Source organism: Aspergillus japonicus, assembly GCF_003184785.1.
Source record: "Aspergillus japonicus CBS 114.51 unplaced genomic scaffold BO86scaffold_64, whole genome shotgun sequence".
NCBI lineage: Eukaryota > Fungi > Ascomycota > Eurotiomycetes > Eurotiales > Aspergillaceae > Aspergillus > Aspergillus japonicus.
The window spans coordinates 152,382-173,609 of record NW_020291701.1 but is presented as its reverse complement, the minus strand read 5'-3'; the positions used below and the strand labels follow the sequence as shown (position 1 = coordinate 173,609).

Genomic DNA, 21,228 nt, shown 5'->3' with positions numbered 1-21,228 from the left:
ATTTATTTAATTTATTTAATTTATTTAATTTATTTAATTTATTTAATCCATTTAATTTATTTAATCTATTTAATTTATTTAATTTATTTAACTTATTTTATTTTAATAATCTACTAATTTTTTAACTGTTTTATATATAATTTATAATCTTTTTAACTGCCTATCTGCTTTTAATTCTGTTTATGGTTTTTAATCTATATTTTATCTATAAATCTAAAAATAGCCTAACCCAGTAGTTAGTAAAGAATTTAAAAAACTAGTTATAAAAAATTATCTAGCTAAAAGCTGTTATTTCTACTACCCAGCCAGACTAAGAACCAGACGCCAGCCCGCTCCTTGACAGAAACTTTATTTTAAAAAAATAAATATAAAATAATTTTTTAATACTTAACAATACATATAATCTTAAGATTTAAAAAAGGTAAAAATATTTAGCTTAAAAGGCTTATTTTAGTTTAAAAATTATTATAGTTTATAAAAATTTAAAAAATAAATAAAAAAAAAGCTTAATAGTTTTTTTTTTAAAAATAGGCTAAATAACTGTAGTTAACTTGTAATTCTAAAACTACTTTATAAATAGTAGATAATAAAAAATAAAAGTAAAAAAATTCTATAAAAATAGTATGATTTTAGTTATAAATATATTTTTTATATAATTATAATTTATTATATTTTTATATACTGCTAAAGGTATCTGCAGTATTTCTTAAATCTAGCTAAAAATTATATTTAAAGTCTAAAAATATAAAAATCTTTCTTATTTTAAATAAAGCTTAATTAAATATAATAAATTAAAGTATAAAAGAGCTTTAAAAAGGGCTGTTATAAAAATCTACTAAAGTTTAGTATTTAGTTTTTAATTAAATAATTTCTAGTAAACATAGTTACTAAAAAAGACTAAATAAATAGTATAGTACAGGTTTTATTTAAAAGTTTAACCTATAATATATAATTTAGCTTTTTTAAATAAAAAAAGATAATTAATAGACTATCTAAACTAAAATTAAAAATATTAAAAGTAGACTAAAATCTATATAATTATTTTTAATAGTTTAATTAAAAGTAAATATAAAGCTTTAGTAGTATAATATACTGTAGTTAAAATATACAGTTTAAATAAAGCTGTAATTATATATTTTTTTTATATTTTATACTATAACAGTAACTAATTTATAAAAAGCTAAATTCTGTTAATACTACTAGAATTTTTTTATTATTCTGTAATAATCTAGATAATAAGAATACTATTTTTTTTAGTTATTTTTATCTTATTTAAAAAAGCTTTTTTTTATATACTTTTTAGTAATAGTTTAGATAGCCAGGTTAATAACTGCTTAATCTAGATATATTTTAACTGTACTAGGGTTAAAAAAGATATAATAAATAGGTTTTAGTACTAAAAAGAATTAAAATAATTAACTATTTAGTTTTTAGCTATACTGCAGTTAGATATAAAAATTTTCTTAATCTAACTATAACCTGGCAGTTAGGTATAAAAATTCTAATTAATCTGACCTGACCTGGCCGTTAGCCACTCTAGTTGATGGGCTGGCTGATTTGTTTATATAGCTGATTTCGTCGCCGATTATCTTATATCAGAGCCAGACCTGTTATTTCTACTACCCAGCTAGTTGATTACTATTAACCCAGCCCACACCTTGACAACCTAGCTATTATATGACTAATATTTTAGATTATAATATATAGATTTTCCTTTACAGAGGCCCAGTTAGGCCCCCACAATATAAAAATAGATATACTTCTAAGAATAGCACAGTATCTGGGTATATTACCCCCTTGGGCCCTAGCCAGATGGCCTGAGAATCTCACAAGTTATCATCTTTAGTCCATTCCAACACTAGTTGCAAGCTGTGATAAAACCAGCGGATCTGAAATTATCTAGTTCTATTTTTATATTCTTGAGCTAGCTTACTGAGTACTCTATGTAAGCCCTAGGAATAGACTTCTTATGTATGAATAGGAGAAATAACTGGACTCCCTATCACCTTTAGAAATAATCTGCCTTAAGGCAGCATATCCTTGATGCTAAAAGAAAAAATATTAGACTACGGGTAGTGTCCAGGCACATTGAGATCATCACCATATTCAAGTACCACACTCTGTTAGATGGCATGATACTGTTGTTGATGTGAAGTGTTTACTAAACCAACAAAGTATTACCATACCGCTTTGGGTATAGAATAGGATGAGCTAAGGATAGACGCCACACAGCACCCCTAGCCTATAATATAGTAGGTGCTTGGTTTGAGTTTTGGTTTCCACCGCTCAGTAATTGAAAATGTTGGGAACACCTCCCTCTTGAGTTTGTGCCCAATAGCACCAGGCCGAGGTATACATCTGGGTTTGCCTAAGGATCAATGTGCTTTCAAAAATACGATGTACTGCTCGTCAATAAGATAGACCTTTGGGATGTTGGGAGATGCGCGCTGTTCCTCAGTCTGAGTAAGCGACCGCTCTGTTTGTTTGGTGACTTGCAGTGACAGTTTACATGAGTCTCCCTGCTGAGCTGCCTATTGAAGTTGTGAGATGCTCCAGCCCAGATTCCGGACATGTGAAACCGACATATGAAAAGCGTCAGTTATTCAAGCCATGAATAAATCAAAGGCAGCCACGGCTCAAACAGCGGGTCCAGCCTCAAGCTGATTGAGGGTGCGATTATTGCCCAGCGACGCAGTGACCACGGTACGGCGCCCAGGTTCATCCCCCCCGCGGCTCTGCCTAGAAGTATGTGGGCGAAAAGGACCAGAAGAAAATAGGCTAAGTCTGCTGCTGCCTCGATCAGAAGGTATCGTTATTTCAGCTGTGTTATCTATATCGTGGCTGTCGTCAACGCCAGGTCTTCGCCAATGTCTGAGTCGGGAGAAGGCGGTCCTGAACGTCGGTAGCACCTGCTGTGCGCGCGGTGACACTGTAGGAGGCCCAGTGCTATCGATTCGGCCTCCGCCTAAGAATACTGTTTGAGGATAAGTTGGTACAATGAGACGGCGGTCGGTGCGTTCTTGGTTGGTGGCAGTTTCACGGGTTTCTGCACGTGGCTTCGGAACATAGTAATCCGCCTTGCAAAGTGGACAACAAGCTCTTCTACCTGTTAGCCAAGGGTCGACGCATGAAGCATGAAAGGCGTGGCCACAGGTGAGCCCGCGTATGTCATCATCGTCTTCAATAGAATCAAGACATATAGCACAGGTGTCACCCGGATTAGCTAGAAGTTCGGCGGGAATGGCCGTACGTATTTGGTTTCCGATGTCGTCCTCGTCCTCGTCCGTGGGCTGGGAGGACGGTCAGCTAGGAGCAATATTTTCCGGAGTTGGGTACTTTCCTTGGCATGGGCTTCAATCCCGTCAAATCCAGAGCTCCCCTTTCCCCCCGATTGACCTAAAGGTATTTTGTTACGTGGTAGTTGTTCTTTAGGGTGAGAGACAGCGGATTCAAGCTGTAAATTATCGTTCAGCTGTGATGTTGGCGCGGCAGGCGCGGCAAAAGATCTGGTAAAACGGCCATGGCCATCCTCGAGGTTATAATCACCGGCAACGGAGGCTGCAATACCACCGGCAGTAGAGAGACCTTCGTCGGCGCGGGAAGAGCGCCAAGCTTTGTATTTGACGAGTGGGAAACGCTCGTTAACCTCGTCCATACTCATCAACTTCTTTTCGCGCCGTCGCCGATGTGTTCGAGGCATGGCTAGTAGATCTATGGGTTCCCCTGATTCTTCACCGCGAATTTGTCGATTCCGCTGGTTATATCGGAAACAATACTTCACTCCAACGATGATCCTAGAAAATCGATTAATCCCGCACAGATATCTCAGCAGGAGCGACAGGAGCACACCATAGATTTGTAAAGACAACACCAAAACCAAGTGCAACAAAGAATAGCAACGGTGAGCTTGTAGGGCTGTTATTGTTACTGGTCGCAGTATGATCAGTGTTGGTTGCACTGGGAGACGAAGTAGTGGTTGTCGAAGACATCTTGCCCGAGAGGATGTAATAGAATTGAGAGTATGAGAGGTATTGCCTCTTGCAAATCAAGAAGACAACCCACGTGGAGTAGAATCAGAAGACAGTCCGTATAATCATGGGGGGAGAGAAGATTCCTTGTATAGTGTTGATCGAGTAAAGGCTACTCCTTCAGAGTGGTATTATTGTCTCAAAGGACAAAACCGACGGTGGCAATACAGCTCATCTGGGCGGAGACCACAAGCGAGGAGGGACGATTGAAGAGAATAGCCACAGTTCATCACTATTCAATTTAAGCTAAGAATCTGAACAGCTTGTGCAGGCATGGAGGAGATGAATTGTGTACGCTGTACACTTAACATTGGAGTGAGATCTGGAGGGAGGCCCTTCGACACACCAGGCTTGTAAAGGGCTGAGGTTGCAACAACAACAAGTCACGAGACAGGTAGTACTATGATATTGGAACGGTGCCGCAATGACTAACTTTCAGCCGGCTTGTACTGTACAGTACTGTACCCATTTATGTAGTCAGCACACTTTAGCCTTCTATTCACCTTAATACACCCACATGCACTACACATCTTATTACAACATCAGACATGTCAAGTAGAAGGAACATCAGGGTGGGGTTGAGAAAGATACTCGGTTTATACCGGCTAGATGGATTGTACTGCTTATATAGATCGGAAAGTGTAAAGTGGGGAATGATGCAAATTTCCCAAGGCTAAGGCCAGAATGTACTTGTTGGCAATGGGCATTCCGTAATCTTTAAACTCTATGCCTTGTGCGTGTTCGCTACAAGTGGAGTGGGATCAACACAAACATAATTCCGCGCTGCTTGGCTAGTTCCATATAACAAGTACGGGTAAATTAAGACATTCAAAACCAAGCATGGAGAATGATACTAGTTTTCCCCATAAAGATGCCAACCCAGTGGTTTTCTTCGATGTGGCCCTAGGAGGTAAGTCGGACAGGAGTGCTTCTAATCTTGTCACACCCATACACATGAGCTTAGACAGGCCCACCACGGAAGTAGCATTTATGTTTTATGTCAACGTCGAGTTGCTAAATGAAGATTCTAGGGGAGCCTCTTGGTCGTATCAAGATGGAGCTTTTTGCGAACGTCACTCCGCGCACGGCAGAAAACTTTCGCCAGTTCTGTACTGGAGAGAATAAAAACGCCCAGGGGCGATCCCAAGGATACAAGAATTGCAAATTCCATCGCGTGGTTTGTCCAAATAAGAATTCCATCTCTTCGGTTCCAGAGCTGACTTGACCAAGATCAAAGATTTTATGATCCAGGGAGGTGATTTCATAAATGGCGACGGGACAGGTTCCTGCACCATATACGGAACATCGAGGTTTGCGGACGAGAATTTTGCGCTTAAGCATAGACATACAGGCATGCTAAGCATGGCGGTATGTTTTTGACCTTTGATTGGGATAGCGAGCTTGGCTACTAACATCATAGAACTCCGGCCCTAACACAAACGGGTGCCAATTCTTCATAACAACTACTGCCACCCCGTTTCTCGATGGTAAGCATGTTGTCTTTGGCCAGGTGGTAGACGGGATGGAGATCGTGCATATGATCGAAAATACACGCACAACTAGAGATAAGCCCAACCAGGATGTTGTCATTATACAATGCGGTGAGATGTGATGAAGTGTAGTTCATGCTGAAAAGTGGTTACAACAGAATTCAAGGAACCTCCGTACTAAGTACTTTACAAGATTAACTAGTTGTAATAACACTGAGAGTAGCATTCAAGATTTGTGCTTGTCAAGGACATGCAGCCCTCGGTGGTGAAGAGAGATATGAACAAAAGGACAAGTTAATCCGGCGACATGTGATTGCCAAACATAAAACTTTATACATTCTAGAGTTTGAACTTGGAAAGGTAGTCGCATGCCAGATTAATGGCTTCATCAACCTTATCAGGGTTCACGCCATTGCCAACAGAAGTGGGACCCTTGCCTCCAGCCTTGCCTCCGACTGCGCTAGACACAACGGTGGCCCACTCCGTGGCAGAAGCGCCTTGATCACTCGCTGCCTAATCACAAGCATTCAAGTTAGCCGCATGAGAAGGAATTTGTCACGAAAGGGAAGCGAACGGTAGAAGTTAGGTTCGGGAGGAGGGGGGCCCACCTTAGAGACATGACAACCATGTGCTACACGGCCTTGCTCTTGGCTTGCAGCCAAGACGTAGACGGTCTTGTTGGACAATTTTGCCTTGACGTAGTTAATCGCTTCGCTGACAGCTTTAGCGTTGGCGGAAATAGGAAGCTGAGCCACAAGCCAAGATTTGTCGCTGTTTGCTGGGTTCTGGAAATAGCTAGTGACAGTTTCAAGAGCGGTTTTGGATTCAAGCTTCTGCTGCGCCTTTTGATCATCGAGAATCTGTTTATTGATGCGAGTGAAGCGTTCTCGGAAGCCAGACTTTTGAAGGGCTGAGATTGACAGCTGATTCAGATCCGCCTGGATCTGCTTTGCATCCTTTTCTTTATCCGAGCCAAGGGGCATAGCCTCTAGGCGATCGAGTCGCTTTTTAAAGTCCTCTGCAAGGCGCTGCACGGTGTGTGCATCTTCTCCAGTGACAGCAATGATGCGGCGAATTCCTTTAGCGATACCTCCTTCTTCAAGAATGATAAGATCCTTGATATCGCCTGTTTTCTGCACGTGGGTTCCACCGCAGAATTCAATACTCACTTCATCCCATCTAGGATCTTTCACATTTTCTAGGATCTCGCCAATCTCCACTCCAACGGAGACAACGCGGACAGGATCGGGATACGTCTCCCCAAATACGGCCCGGACTCCTGAAATTTGGCGAGCAGTAGCGAGAGGAACTTCTTGAGAGTAGACTGCACAGTTCTGACGAATATACTCAGTTGATATCTCCTCGACTCTCGCCAGATCTTTGTCCGTTATAGGCGATTTGTAAGAAAAGTCGAACCTCAGCTTTTCGGCGGCAACAAGGGAACCCTTTTGCTCGATACCATCACCCAAGACTGACTTTAGCGCAAAATTGAGGATATGTGTGCCTGTATGATTGTTGCGAATTGGCCACCGACGGAGTTCGTCGTACTCGCAAATAACCGTGTCTCCAACAGCTAGTGAACCATATTTCATGAAACCCGTGTGAAGGACATAGCCAGCATAAAGCTGAACATCACCAACCTCCAGTTCCGCTTTGCCATCAATGATGATTTTGCCGGTATCATTCTCCTGTCCACCCTGCTCCGCGTAAAAGTTGGTGCGGTCGAGAATAATTCCAAGTTGTTCACCGTCGGATATTTCTGCGGTGGACGAGTGGAATGCCTTACCGTGATAGATAGCTTTCACTTGGGCATTGATGTTGCCCTTACCGAACTTGGCTGTATCGTCGGTCTTGGCAACGTCGCTCATCATTTCTAGCTTGCCCAAGTCATGAACGTCCAACTTGACTGTATCGGCTGCCGCTTTTTTCTGGCCCTTACTCGCTTCCTTCGCTTTGAGGCGCGCCTCCTCAAATTCGCTATCATCAATCTGCAACCCACGTTCCTCTGCCATGATACGGGTTAAGTCGACGGGAAACCCGAAGGTATCATACAGTCTCCAGACGTCGGCGCCATGAAGTTTCTCATTCCCTTTGGCCTTGGCTTGCTGGGCATAATGTTCAAACTGGCGCTCACCACGATCGAGTGTCTTTGCGAAGGACATCTCTTCCTCGTCAAGGATTTCCATAACGTCAAACTGCTTTTTCTTCAATTCTGGGAACATGTCGCCCAGTTGTCCCACAACGGTGGGGACAAGCTTCGAGAAAAAGCTTCCAATCTCCACCTGGAAGTACTTGCGAGCGTAGCGCGCCCCTCTACGCAGCACTCGGCGAATAACATACCCACGGCCTTCGTTGTTGGGGATAACGCCATCTGAGATTGCAAACATCAGGGTACGGACGTGATCTGCGATGACACGGTACGCAGTATCTATGCCATCGGCGTCCTCGGCGCCGAACTTTCCGCGATATTCGCGGGCTCCGGTGACATCCTTGATAACCTGGAATAGAGGGGAAAAAACGTCCGTGTCATAATTAGAGAGCTTGTCTTGCAATACCGATACGAGTCTCTCAAATCCCATCCCGGTGTCGACATGCTTGTTGGGAAGTGGCCGTAGAGACCGGTCTGACTCGCGATTATACTGTATGAAGACGTTGTTCCATATCTCAAGAACGTTGGGGTCATCTTGATTCACAAGGTGGGCAGCATTACGCCCACCGATGCGGTCATAATGAACCTCACTGCAGGGTCCACAAGGGCCTTGATCACCCATTTCCCAGAAGTTATCCTTCATGTTTCCAGGAAGAATGTGATCTTCTGGAACGCCCACGGATTTCCAAAGCTCCTTCGCCTCGAAATCAGGCTCCAGGCCTCCTTCGTTATTGCCTTCGAAATATGTAACGTAGAGACGCTGAGGATCCAGTCCATATACTTTGGTCAACAACTCCCAGGAATAGCAGATTGCTTCTTTCTTAAAGTAATCACCGAAACTCCAGTTACCGAGCATTTCAAAGAAGGTCTAAATAATGGTTAGTGATTAGCATCAAAAAACGTGATCGTTGCAATTCGGGGCCCTTACATGGTGATAACTGTCCTTGCCAACATCATCGAGGTCCTAGGTTTAGTGCAGTCAGCAGATTGATCTCGCTAGCGGAGTGGAGTTATATTGGATTGCAATCACATTGTGTTTTCCTCCGGCGCGAATGCACTGTATAGTAGAATCATTAGCACGACAAGGAGCAGCAGAGTCAGGAAGGCATTCGCCACCTTCTGAGAGTTGACTGCACTTCTAAGGTTGGCAAAGTCGGATTGAGGATCAACTGTGCCTAAGAAAATAGACTTGAACTGGTTCATTCCAGCATTGGTGAATAGCAGTGTCGGGTCGGCGTGAGGCACAACAGGCGACGAGGGAACTATGTGCCCGGGAGGTATGAGCTAAGTTGAAAGATTTTGACCAGAGGAAGTTGTATTGCTCACCAAATGTATGACCATTTTCCTTGAAATATTGAAGAAATGTATCTCGAACTTTTTTGGACGTCCATTCCAATGTTGGCGGGTCGCTTGAAGCCATGCTGAATGATCTTATGTTGAGCTTTCCTGGTGGTTTGTTCCAAAGCGGGGGAGTGTGAAGGTGGTAGAATATTCTGGGTTTTGACCTAAAGCACGATAAAAGATGAGTCAAAGCCAGTTCCCCGTCCCACGAAAACTTGTGGATATTCATCAAGAAATTCGCTCAGTTAATACATCATTCTTCATCCAGCAACAAATAATGAACTCGTTTGCTGCTTGACTTTCCGTGTCTTACGTCCAATATAAAGCAAGTCAAGTACCCTGTAGCTGATGGCATTGCAACCTGGTTGTGTGGGCAATTATCGCGGGAAAAAGCGCCCCGCAGAAACTGATCCTGACAATGACCAGCCTTTGACCAAAAAGTTCAGCCATCTACAATTAAGTGAGTATACGATGCCTACCCTTAATCCCATGAACAGGTTCATTTTGGAAAAAATCCTGGAAGATCATGTCACTCATGAAAAATTGTTTCTAGCTCCTCTGACATTTCAAGATGACACCTTTGGCCGGAAAAAACTCGCCACGTCTAATCATGGAGATCGGATGATGCTTGATGATACCAATCATACAATTTATATACATGACTTGGATATGGAGCTCCAAGATCTTGAAACTTTGGGCAATGAAGTCACAATTTTATCGGGGGTGGTTGATAGATTGTCTACAGTTCCAAGAATGCTGGTGGCCGACGACCAGGCTCACTGTACGGAGCTGGTACTCTACAGTGAGCCCGTACCGCTTACTGCTCCAAAGGGAAGTGATAATGTCCGCAAGGCCCTTGCTGCTACTAGGGAGCGCGCCCGGCAGGTACATCATGTGAAGCATGGTTCCCTAGATCCTAATCAATCAGTTGTCCTGGATCTTGGATGTGATGGTAATACAGATCAGATGTGCCCTAGTGAGAGAATGGAAATTGATACAAATAATTAATCCAATACATACTTCCACTTATCTTCCAGTTTTATTTTGAATTTTTTTCACCGCCTCTGCCTGTTCTGCCGCCATCTTTTTAATTCTCCCTCCCTTTCTTTTCTGCACTGTTAGGCCGGTTTTTTTCATATTTTTGATATATTTCTAGCCTCTGTAGTCTTTATTAGTCCTCTATTAAATGCATTATTAGTACTGGAATAAATACTTTTTATTATTTTTTTACTTTATGCCTTATAAAGGCCTTTTTAAAAAAAAAATTATTTAATATATTCACGGTGTAAACTGCTAATTTTAGTGTTTCAAAATTTTATCTATACTATTAGCCCTCATACTAAAAACATAGCTGTATTTAAGAAAATAAAGAAGTAATATCAAAATTCTATTATTTTTAATAGTTTTGAATTGAAGTGGATTTCGGCATGGCAATCTGCCGTCTGTTCCCGCCTTGCGGGTATCTTTCGGCTTGGTTGATATGGCAATGTACGATAAACATAGATATGATAAAGATTAATATTATTAATTATATAAAAGACAGAAGAAAAGAAGAAGTTTAAAAGTCTAAAATATCACCAATGTTATGGGACTAAGGCCCTGATATAGAGCTCAGCTTCAGACACCAGTTGGTGCCTAAGGCCTTGTATACTACCTACTAAAACTAGTACTAGTTTAGAATTGTTATAGAGAACCCTTAACACCCCAACAGGCTACCCACAAATCCACCACATATCCTATACATAACTATTATAATATTAATAACTCTGAACCCCTTATATATTTAACCCTTTATTACTTTAATAGAGTATAGAATAGTAAAAATTAGTTTTAAAATAATAATACTACTATATTTCTTATATTTAACTAATTTTTTTTAAAATTCTAATTTTTTTAAATTACTTATAAAATATATTATATTATTATAATAATTATATTAAAATAGTAATTTAAAGTTAAAAAGCTTTTTTACCTCTAAAGAATTTTTGTTTTTATTATTTTTAGATTTTTTTTAAAAAATCTTACTACAGTTAAAAATACTATTAGCTATTTATAAAATTACCAGCGCCTACAGCATTGAGCTTCTAAATTATAAAAAAAATCTGTTGGCCGCAACCGCCTTTAGCAAGACTTTTATATATTATGTATAGTATAGATAAAAGGAGTTAAGTAACGATTTATAATCCATCTAATCTTTTACTATAGGCAACTATTTTTAACAGATAATATTAGTAGTATATTCTACTACTAATTTTTGCTCTATTTAAAAGTCTAATAATTAATTAAAATTAATAATAGCAGTATTTTTTAAATTAGTTAATCTATTTAAACTAAATATATTAGATATATTAGTAGAACATCTACAGTACCATCAGCTATTTACTTTTTTTTAACTACTTTAATTTTTTTTATTAATCTTTTACTTATTAGAAATTATATTATTTTCTATTATTACTTGCTTATTAATTTTTGCCTATTTAATACTACTTATTATAGTTTTTATTATAATTTCTAAACCTAACTAATTAGCAGTACTGATATATATACCAGTACTTTAGTATATATATAAAATTATTTTAATTCTTATTTTTTATTTTAAGTAAGACTTCTGCCTTATATAATAGTATACCATATATATTAATAAATATAATCCTAAATTATATATATATTAATATATTTATAGAGTATTGTTAATACTGTATACTATATATAGTACTTTGTTAATATAGGCTATAAAAATACAACTAATATTTTTTTAAAATATATTAAATATAGTAATATTAATAGTAATATAATTATCTGTTAAAGTAATATAAAAAGCTAGAATATAATATACTTTAAAAAATAAATATAAAAGTAAGTATAATTATTCTATTAAATATAATAATAAATAATTATTTAAAGTAGTAATTTAAAGTTTAAAATTATTATTTTATTTTTATTACTATTAGTTTTTTTAATTTCTGTACCGGAACCTTTACTGATATTATTTATAAACACTAAAACAGATATAATTCTATAAATAAATATATTTTCTTTTAATATTAGTAATTAATAATAATACTATTGCTTTAAAATATAATATTATTACTGTCAGCAGCAATACCAATTCTATTAGTATTAAAAATAATATTAACTTTAGGATTTTTTATTAATACTCCAGTTTTATTACCAGCTAAATTGTATTTTTCTAATAAAATTAAGAAAATTAAATTTTTAATACTATTTTTAAAAATACTTTTAATAAACTGTTATTAGGTAATCAACGGGTTTTAACTATTTAATCTGTTTTTATTGGGGCAGTTAAAACAGTATTAATAAAACTAATACTACTAAAGTATAAAGTAAAAATATTTTTAATTTTAAGTATAGTTTCAAAGTTAATAATTTTTAGAATATTTAAAAAGTTATCTACAGTAAATATAGGCTTTTAAACTAATAAAATTAATATTTTTATATGTAACTAGTTTATTTAAACTAAATATAGCAGAATAGTTATATATATTAATAATACCAGTATATGAATAAATATAGCAGAGCCTATAAATAAGGTCTAAAAAGTATAGTTTTAAAATATACTAGTATAAATAATAGTAACTATATTAAAAGCCTATAATAAATATTACTAGTAGTAGAAATAATTATATTGATAAAAAATATAATATCTGTTTCTACTTTTCTACTGTTTTTTTTAATAATAATAATAATTATTTTAACTATAACTATAAGAATTATTCTTCTTAATTATAAAATAGATTTTAAATTATTAATAATATATAGTAGTATACTTCTAATATTGGCTATTTTTATTTAAATATACTAGTATTTTAGAAATATAAGGATTTAGTAGAGTATAATAAAAAGATTTATTATTAAATTATCTAGACTTTTTACTAATATCTTTAAATTATATCTTTTACTAGAGATATTGTTATTATAAGTTAAAATATAAATATATTATTTTAAAATAATACTAGTATATAGTAAATACAGTAGGTTAATAAAACCTACTAGATTAGACTTATTAACTTTAAAAATATTAACTACTGGATTACTGCTATTAAAGTATACTGGAAAGTTATTAATAATAAGCTTTAAAAATAATTAAATAATTATAAATATATAGTTCAAAATATTTGCTATAATTAATTTTTAACAGTCTATATTTTTAAAATAAATAGCCTAATCTAAATATATAGTATTTTAAATAAGTAAAATATTATTATTAGAGTATAGTACTATATTAACCCCAAGCTCTATAAGTATATTAAAAAACTTAAAAGAAAAATAATATTTAAGAAATTTAAAAATAAAATAAACTTATACTTTACTATTTAAAAAATTAATATAATCTAAGTGTAAAAAATAAATTCTAAAATTATATTTATAATATTATTTATAATTATTAGAACTACAATTACTACAACTAAAATTTGAAATAACTGGAATAGTTTTTAATACTACTGTAAAATTTATCCCGTAGTATATATTTTATAGGCTATCTAATATTTATTATAATAATTAATACAATAGTTTAATATAATAATTAATATAATAATTAATATAATAATCAATATAATAATTAATATAATAATCAATATAATAATTAATATAATAATCAATATAATAATTATAGGATTAATAAATATAAAAACAGATATAACAGCTGAAATGATTAACGAAAAAAAAACTATAATAACAATTGTAAAACTTACTATAATTAAAGTAGTAACTAAAAATGAAATTATTATTATAGCTGTAACTGCTGTAATAACTACTATAATAGCTGTAATTAAAAAAGTTTTAAAAGATATATTATAGTAAAATTAATAATAATAGTAATAATAATAATAATTTAGCTAAAGGCAGATATTTTTACTGTAGCCAAATTAACTGTATATATCAAGAATTGTAAAATATATAAAGCTATAATAATAATAATAGTAAAAATAATATTTATCATTCTAATATTATGTCAGAAACTACTTAATGCAGTAGACATGCTGGTTAGGCAAGATAAGTAAAATAGCCTAAAAGCAGTCTTCTTCTATTAATTTTAAAACTGATTTTGAAAAAATCTCCTTTTTTAAAGGATTCTAAAATAATATATTATATATAAAAAAGAGGTAAGTAATATAATAATATAAATATTTAAATAAAAAGTCCAGTAAATTAATACTAATTTAAAAATAGATTATTATAATAGTAGATATAAATTAATATAGTAGAAAATATTATATAATAATTATATTTTTTTACTAAACTAAACTATCTAGTATAGTAGTATAGTTATAAATAATTTTATTATTTTTTTTAAAAGTAATAGAATTTAATATTATAATAGTAGAAGGGTTATATTATAGTATTATATATTATAAAAATAAAGGATTTAGTAGTAGTAAAAAAAATATATCTAATTAATAATCTAATTAGATTTTAATATAAAATATATATATAAATAAAAAAATTGAGTATATTAATATATTAATATTTTTATTATTTTCTATATCTTAATTTTCTATTAATTTTTTTTATATTTTTATTTTATATTATTTTTACAGTTATTTTTATTACTTACTTTATATTTATTTTTTATTTATTAATTCATTTTTTTAATATTTTATTTTAGTTATTTTTTATTATTTTTATTATAATACTAATAATTATTTATTACTGCCTGGCTAATACTTTTATTATACTAAAAATCTTTTTTTATATATATTAGCTATAAACCAATATTAAAAAATTTAATATTATTAATACTAAAAATTTTATTTTAGGCTGTATATTTAATATTATTATATTTATAATATATAAGTAGTGTTTCAGCTGCAACCAGATCTGTAATTAAATATATTTTAATAGCTTTTTCTAAGTTTATTTTATCTAATAAAAACTAAATATTTATAAAAATATTTAAAAATACTACTAAATTTTTATAGATTCTAAACTAGTAAAAAAAGGTTTTTTATTAACTATATTATTTTTAATAAAGTACTGGACTAGAATTTAGTATTTTATATTTAAATTAAATATTTAACTATAGCTTTAGCTATTATATTTAAAATAGCTAAGCTTATTTACTATTATAAGTATAGGCTAACCAGTAGTAATAAAACTAAAATTATAGTATATTTTTTTATTAAGTTTTTATTAATTCATAATTTACTTTAATAGTTTAATTAATTATTTTTATATTAGCTTTCTAGTTTTTTTTTAATTTTACCAGAAGCTTAATACTATACAGGTACTAAATTTAGGGCTTTTTTATAAAAATATTTTATTATACTTAAATTAGGATTTTATAAAGACTAGTTAAAATTTTACTAGAACTTTATCAGCTATTTAATACTATATAAACTTTAACATCTTTATATTAAACAGAATTTTTAAAATTTGTTTTATTTTTAATAGTAGATTAGTAGAACTATATCTGCTGGGCTAATACTAAATAATAAAATTATAATTATTAAAATATATATACTATTAACTTTAACAGCTGTTCAGCTTTAGCTGCTTTATAAAAATTTAAAAATTTTAATAATTGAAAAAAACTTTAATAGTATATATAGCTTTTTAAAATATTAATACTAATATTTAAATAAATATTAGTAAAAAGCTTTTAATCTAGGATTAAATAGTAAGTTCTAGTACTATTTTATTTTTTTACCTAAAATATAATAAAGTAGTATACTTTATAGTTATCTGGCTAAAATAATATTTTCACTATATTTTATTAAAAAGTATTTATTTTTATTTAAATCTTCTGTTAAGGGTTAAAATACCGTAATAAAAATTCAGTTTTAAAACTGTAAAAAAAGGTATTAAAATACTACTATTCTTTTACTAGTTAATACTACTTTTTTTAGATCTTTTTCTATTCTAAATACCTTTTAAAAAAGTTAGTAGCAGTACAATTAAAAAATAGTTCTTAATAAAATACTAATAGGAATTATAAAAATTTAAAAATACTTAACCTTTTTAGAACATTATTAGTATTAGCTATATAAAAATATAATATATTTCAAAAACTTAATATAATTCTAGTAAAAAGTATATTTAAATAGTTTTATATAAAGATCTGCCTTTTATAAGTATTCCAATACTTAATAAAAATAAAAAGTATAAAAAAAATAGTTTTTTAAAAAAAAAAAAATATTATCTAAATAAATAATATAAAAAATATTTAAAATATTATAGAAAGCTAAATAGATATAGTTTTAAAATATAGCTGAAGTATTAATTAATGTAAATAGTATAATTAAATATTTAAAATATTTATAATATGTTTAAAAGGCTATTTTCGATTTATCTTTTTATTTAATATAGATTTAATAATATATATTTTAAATATTTAATTTTAAAAAGTATTCATCTTCTATTATTTTATTAAGAATTTTTAAAGTTAGAAAAAAAAATTATAATTTTTTACTAAAACTTTATTAAATCCCCTATAATCTATATATATTTAAAAACCTTTATTCTTTTTAATATAAAAAAATAGGGGCTTCTGCAGAACTTTTAAAAAATTAAATTTATCTTAATTAAATATTTTTTATATAATAATAAAAAAAATTAAAGCTTAACTTAAAATAAAAAATAAATATGTCTATATAGTCGGATTTTGCTATTTTTTAAGTTAATAGTATAATCTAAAGGTTTATAAAAAAAAGTTGTTAAAAATAGTTAAAAACATATATATTTATAAAACATAGAATTTAAAAAATAATATAGTTTTATTAGATTTAATTTATAAGTAGGTTAAAAAGGCTTTATTTTTTAGTAACTAGATATTTTTTAAAAGTTTAATTATAGTATAGATATTAATAAGATTCTAATAAGCTTTTATAAATTTATAAAAAAATAAAACTTTTAATATTTAGGCCTTATACTACTACTGTTAATTCTTTATAAATAAATATATAGATCTTTTAAAGTAGTTATTAAAAGTAGAATAGGGCTTTTAAAAAAATTTAGATTATAATTATTAGTTATATAATACTTTATAAATAATTATATAGTTTTTTTAAATTAGTAGTAGTAATAGGAATTTTTTATATACTATAAATATTTATAGTAAAGTAATTAATTACAGCAACTAATAAAGCTGTAAAATAAGCTATATTAAAATAAAATTACTAAAAAAATTAAATAGTTAAAAAAATTAATTTTAGTATATAAATCTAAGTTTATATAGGTTTTAAAAATATTTTTAAAGTAAATAAATATATTAAAGTAAATAGTAGTTTTTACTTTAGACTGGTTTATTAAAAATATAGGGGCTTTTTTAACTACTACTTTTTTTAATTAATTTTTAATTAATTTTATTCTTATTTTTTTAAAAATATTAATTAGCTAAATAATATTTATTATTATATTTATAGCAATAAAAAGTTTCCCTTTTTTAATTTTTTTTATTTTAAAAGGTTTTTTAAAAAAACTTATTATTTAATAGTAAAGGTTCCAATTTTTTAAAAGCTTTATTTAGATAATTTTTTTACTTGTCTGGATCCTGTTTTTTTTTAATTTAGTATATTCTTGTAATAAGTAGTAATAAATACTATTTTCTTTTAAAAATACAGTAGTTTTAATATATATTTATAAATATATTAACTAAGTTCCAGGACTAACTTTAAAAAAAATTAATATATATTTATTATTTTATTTAGACTTAAAGTAATACTTTAAAATATCTAAATAAAAATAAAACATTTTTAAATTTTAATTATTTTTACTAGTAGGTTTATTTTACTAATAGGTTTATTTAAGCTGCCCTATAGTATTAGACTGTAAAATAACAGTATGTAAAATAAAAAAATCTATTAAATAAAATAATTTTATAATTTTTTAGTTTTTTAATAGTTTTTTAAAAACTTTTTATTAATATACTAATACTATTTCTGCTGGTATTATTATTTTAAAACTAAATTTTACTATTTTATAGTCTAGCAAAATAATAGAGGGTTAAATATATAAGGGCATTAGAGTTATTAATATTATAATAGTTATATATAGGATGTATAGTGGCTTTGTAGGTAGTCTGTTAGGGTGTTAAGGGTTTTCTGTAATATTTATATTCTTTAAAAGCAGCTATTTACTAAAAGCTTTATTAATATAGTTAAAAATATTATTTTATATTAAGTACTAGCCTCTAAGATTAATCAAAAAATAATATCTACAGTTAAATAGTATTTATTTAATTGTTTTAAAATAATTTAAAATTTTAAAAATAGTCTATTTAAATACTGCAGCTGGAGCTTTTTAAGTAGTATTTTAAAAATAGCTTAGTTTATTAAATTTTATTAAATATTAAGTCCTTAGCTGCAGTTGGTTTTTTTAAGATTAGTATAGTAGTTTAAAAAACTAAAAGATTTACTAAAAGATTATCTAAATTATTTTTATTAGTTTTAGTTTTTATATAAAATATTTATTATATATTTATATATATAGTACTTGATAGTCCTTAATATTAGTATTATTAATATATATAATAGTTTTATATTCTAGATTAAACTATAGTTTAGACTTAGAAGAATTAGAGGTTTTATTAAACTACAGTTTAGACTTAGGGAAATCGGAGTTTTTATTAAACTACAGTTTAGATTTAGAACAATTAGGTTTTTTTAAACTGTTATTATATTACCATTTTTTTAGTATTTTTTTAGCTGTAGTTTTTTTTTCTATTATTAGCCTTTTTCTCTGCAGCAGTATATTTCTTTACTTTTTTATATAAGTAGCAGTAAACTTTTTTACTTTTTTCTTTCTAGTCTTCTCCGCCAGATACTTTTTATTCTAGTTAATCTTTTTAAACAGATTATTAAAACTTTAATTAAGCTTTTAAAGTTTTTTTTCCAGTAGTAAAAATTAGAATATGTATATTATTTATTTAACCTTTCTATATCTTTTAAATTCCTATAGTTGTAGAGTTTTTTTATAGTAGATATATCTACTATTTATACTAAATAGTTATAATTTGTATAGTTAAAAATAGTTATATTAAGCTTATTTTTTAGTTTAAATAAAAATATTTATTAAACTAAGTAATATATTTTTTAATTTGAGTATTTTAAGCACCAGTTGTATATATATTAGATAAATACTTTTGTTATTTTATTTATACTATTACAGTATTAAATTATTAGCTTAAGTATTTTTTTCTAAACTTATACTCTATATTAAATTTAAAAATAAATACATAAAATTATTAAATAAATTAATCAATATTAAGCTTATTAATAATTTTATAAAGTTTCAATCTAATTTAATTTATTATATAAATATACTTCATTAAATAATTATAGTATAATATATAGTCCAAGCCAGAAATATTTTTAAATATTATAAAAAGTACCAGTAGAAGTTTTTCTTTATCTAAAACTATTTTATATACTATAAAAGAATCTATATATATAGAATTATTACTAAAAAATCTTAACCTTGACAGATAAAAACTGTATTAGAGAATTAAAAATAAGTTAAAAGCATTTGAATAAAGTACGAAAAAAATAAATAAAGAATTATAGAAATTTAGTTTATTTAATCTATATTTAAAGATTAAAGTAGACTAGCTTTCACTTTACTTTAATCTATAATCTAGATTTAAATTCTTAATTATTATATCAATATTTAATATTTAACTAATCGAATTATAATACTTTTCTACTCTAAATGCTTACTTAATTTAATTATAATACTTCTTTATTTACTGTTAACTTTAACCTATTTAAATCTAACTCCTCTAAAAAAACACTACACCTGAACTAATAAAAAAACAAATAAAAATAATAAAAATATAAGGCAGTTTAAAAAATTTAAATTAAAAATAAAAGATTTTACACTATCTGGAAATCCCCTAGAAAATAAGTTCAGTAAAGATATTTATAAAACTAATACTATACTAATATAATAGCTAAATCTAGTTTTAAAGCCTAGTAATTTTTTAAACTTTTAATTAATACTATTAAAAAGACCAATCTTTACATTACTAATCCTATTTAAATTTAAAATTAGCTAATATATAGATATTAAATACTTTATAGTTAATATAATATTAAATTATATAATAATAATATAAAAGAAATTAGTAGGGGAAGTTTTTATATACACTTGTCTTTATAAGGTAACTTTATATTATTATCAAATTAATTAAAGAAAACTATTATTAATTAACTAGTAAACTTATTTTTTAAACTTACTTTATTTTTTATCTTTATAGGCTTTCTTATTAAGCTTTAGTTGGCATCAATTTATATAGTAAAAATAACAAAAGAAATTATTATTTTAGTCAAAAAAGTAGATAAAATAAAATATAGTATCAGTAGAGATAAAGAGTACTAGAATAAAAAAAGTAGTAAAATAAAAAGAATAATAGAATAAAAAGATAAACATAATACTTTATTTTTAAATATATAAACCACCACAGCCTTAAATAGAGATATAAAAAATGTATATTAGTTATTTTTAGTTTAATTCTTTAGTCGGCCGGGGGTGGCAGTAATTATATTTTCATAATAATTTTGATATATTTTATAAATTACTTTTTTATACTATATATCATATTTATTACTATATTTCAACTATTTAATAAGGTATTCAAAGTAGCTGTTTCTCAGCTGTCTACTTAGTAGTAATTTTAAGTAATAGTAATTACTAAATGTACTTTTAATCTCTAGAGGAGTTTAAAAAAATATACTAATATAGATTTCTTTTCAAAATTTTGAAAAGGCCCTATAAAAGTATTATTTAACTTTTTTTTCTAAAAATAGCTTTAGTTTTATATTTTTAGTATAAGTAAAGCTTAATAAAATTAATTTTGTAAAAAATTAATTTTTTTTAGTAAATATTATAATAGTACTTTATATCTATCTAGATAATTTATAAGGCTTGAAAAACTATTATTTATATAAAAATGTTTAAAGTTAATTTATTTATATTAACATATTTAGGTTTAGTATTGTAAGTAACTCTATACTATATATAAGTATATAAAAGAAATATTAATTTTAAATATTATTTAATTATATCTTTTTTATAAATATTAAATTATAAAATATAAGTATCATTCGTATTTAAAATATTATAATCCGCCTTACAAATATTTAAAAATTTATTAAAAGTAATATTTTTAATTTTTAAAATTAATAAGCTGTATAAGTTAATTATTACTAAAAAACTTTTTTAATCCAACCAAAAAGTAAAGTATATATTAATTATTTTAACT

The 21,228-nt window shown here is 28.8% G+C and overlaps 4 protein-coding genes across 4 annotated transcripts; 2 read left to right on the top strand and 2 right to left on the bottom strand.

Moving 5' to 3' along the window:
- Positions 1-2,993: 2,993 nt before the first annotated feature.
- BO86DRAFT_290830 (E3 ubiquitin-protein ligase RNF103) lies at positions 2,994-3,989 on the bottom strand (the record flags this gene model as incomplete). The annotated part of the gene is made up of 3 exons (XM_025667383.1): positions 2,994-3,272; positions 3,443-3,794; positions 3,850-3,989. Coding segments are annotated over 3 exons (771 nt in total), but the record flags the coding sequence as incomplete, so codon positions are not given.
- Positions 3,990-4,775: 786 nt separating this feature from the next.
- cyp3 (putative peptidyl-prolyl cis-trans isomerase) lies at positions 4,776-5,684 on the top strand. Its single transcript, XM_025672754.1, has 4 exons — positions 4,776-4,938; positions 5,060-5,205; positions 5,259-5,396; positions 5,449-5,684. Exons 1-4 carry the CDS (start codon positions 4,869-4,871, stop codon positions 5,638-5,640), a joined length of 546 nt encoding a protein of 181 aa, XP_025523902.1. The 5' UTR covers positions 4,776-4,868; the 3' UTR covers positions 5,641-5,684.
- Positions 5,685-5,745: 61 nt separating this feature from the next.
- BO86DRAFT_201589 (alanine--tRNA ligase) lies at positions 5,746-8,925 on the bottom strand. The gene is made up of 2 exons (XM_025666751.1): positions 8,596-8,925; positions 5,746-8,535 (listed from the first exon to the last, which is right to left on the bottom strand). The coding sequence occupies exon 2, from the start codon at positions 8,521-8,523 to the stop codon at positions 6,046-6,048; it is 2,478 nt and encodes an 825-aa protein (XP_025523901.1). The 5' UTR covers positions 8,524-8,535; positions 8,596-8,925; the 3' UTR covers positions 5,746-6,045.
- Positions 8,926-9,392: 467 nt separating this feature from the next.
- BO86DRAFT_297003 (uncharacterized protein) lies at positions 9,393-9,893 on the top strand (the record flags this gene model as incomplete). The annotated part of the gene is made up of 2 exons (XM_025667420.1): positions 9,393-9,468; positions 9,562-9,893. Coding segments are annotated over 2 exons (408 nt in total), but the record flags the coding sequence as incomplete, so codon positions are not given.
- Between the last annotated feature and the right edge of the window lie 11,335 nt (positions 9,894-21,228).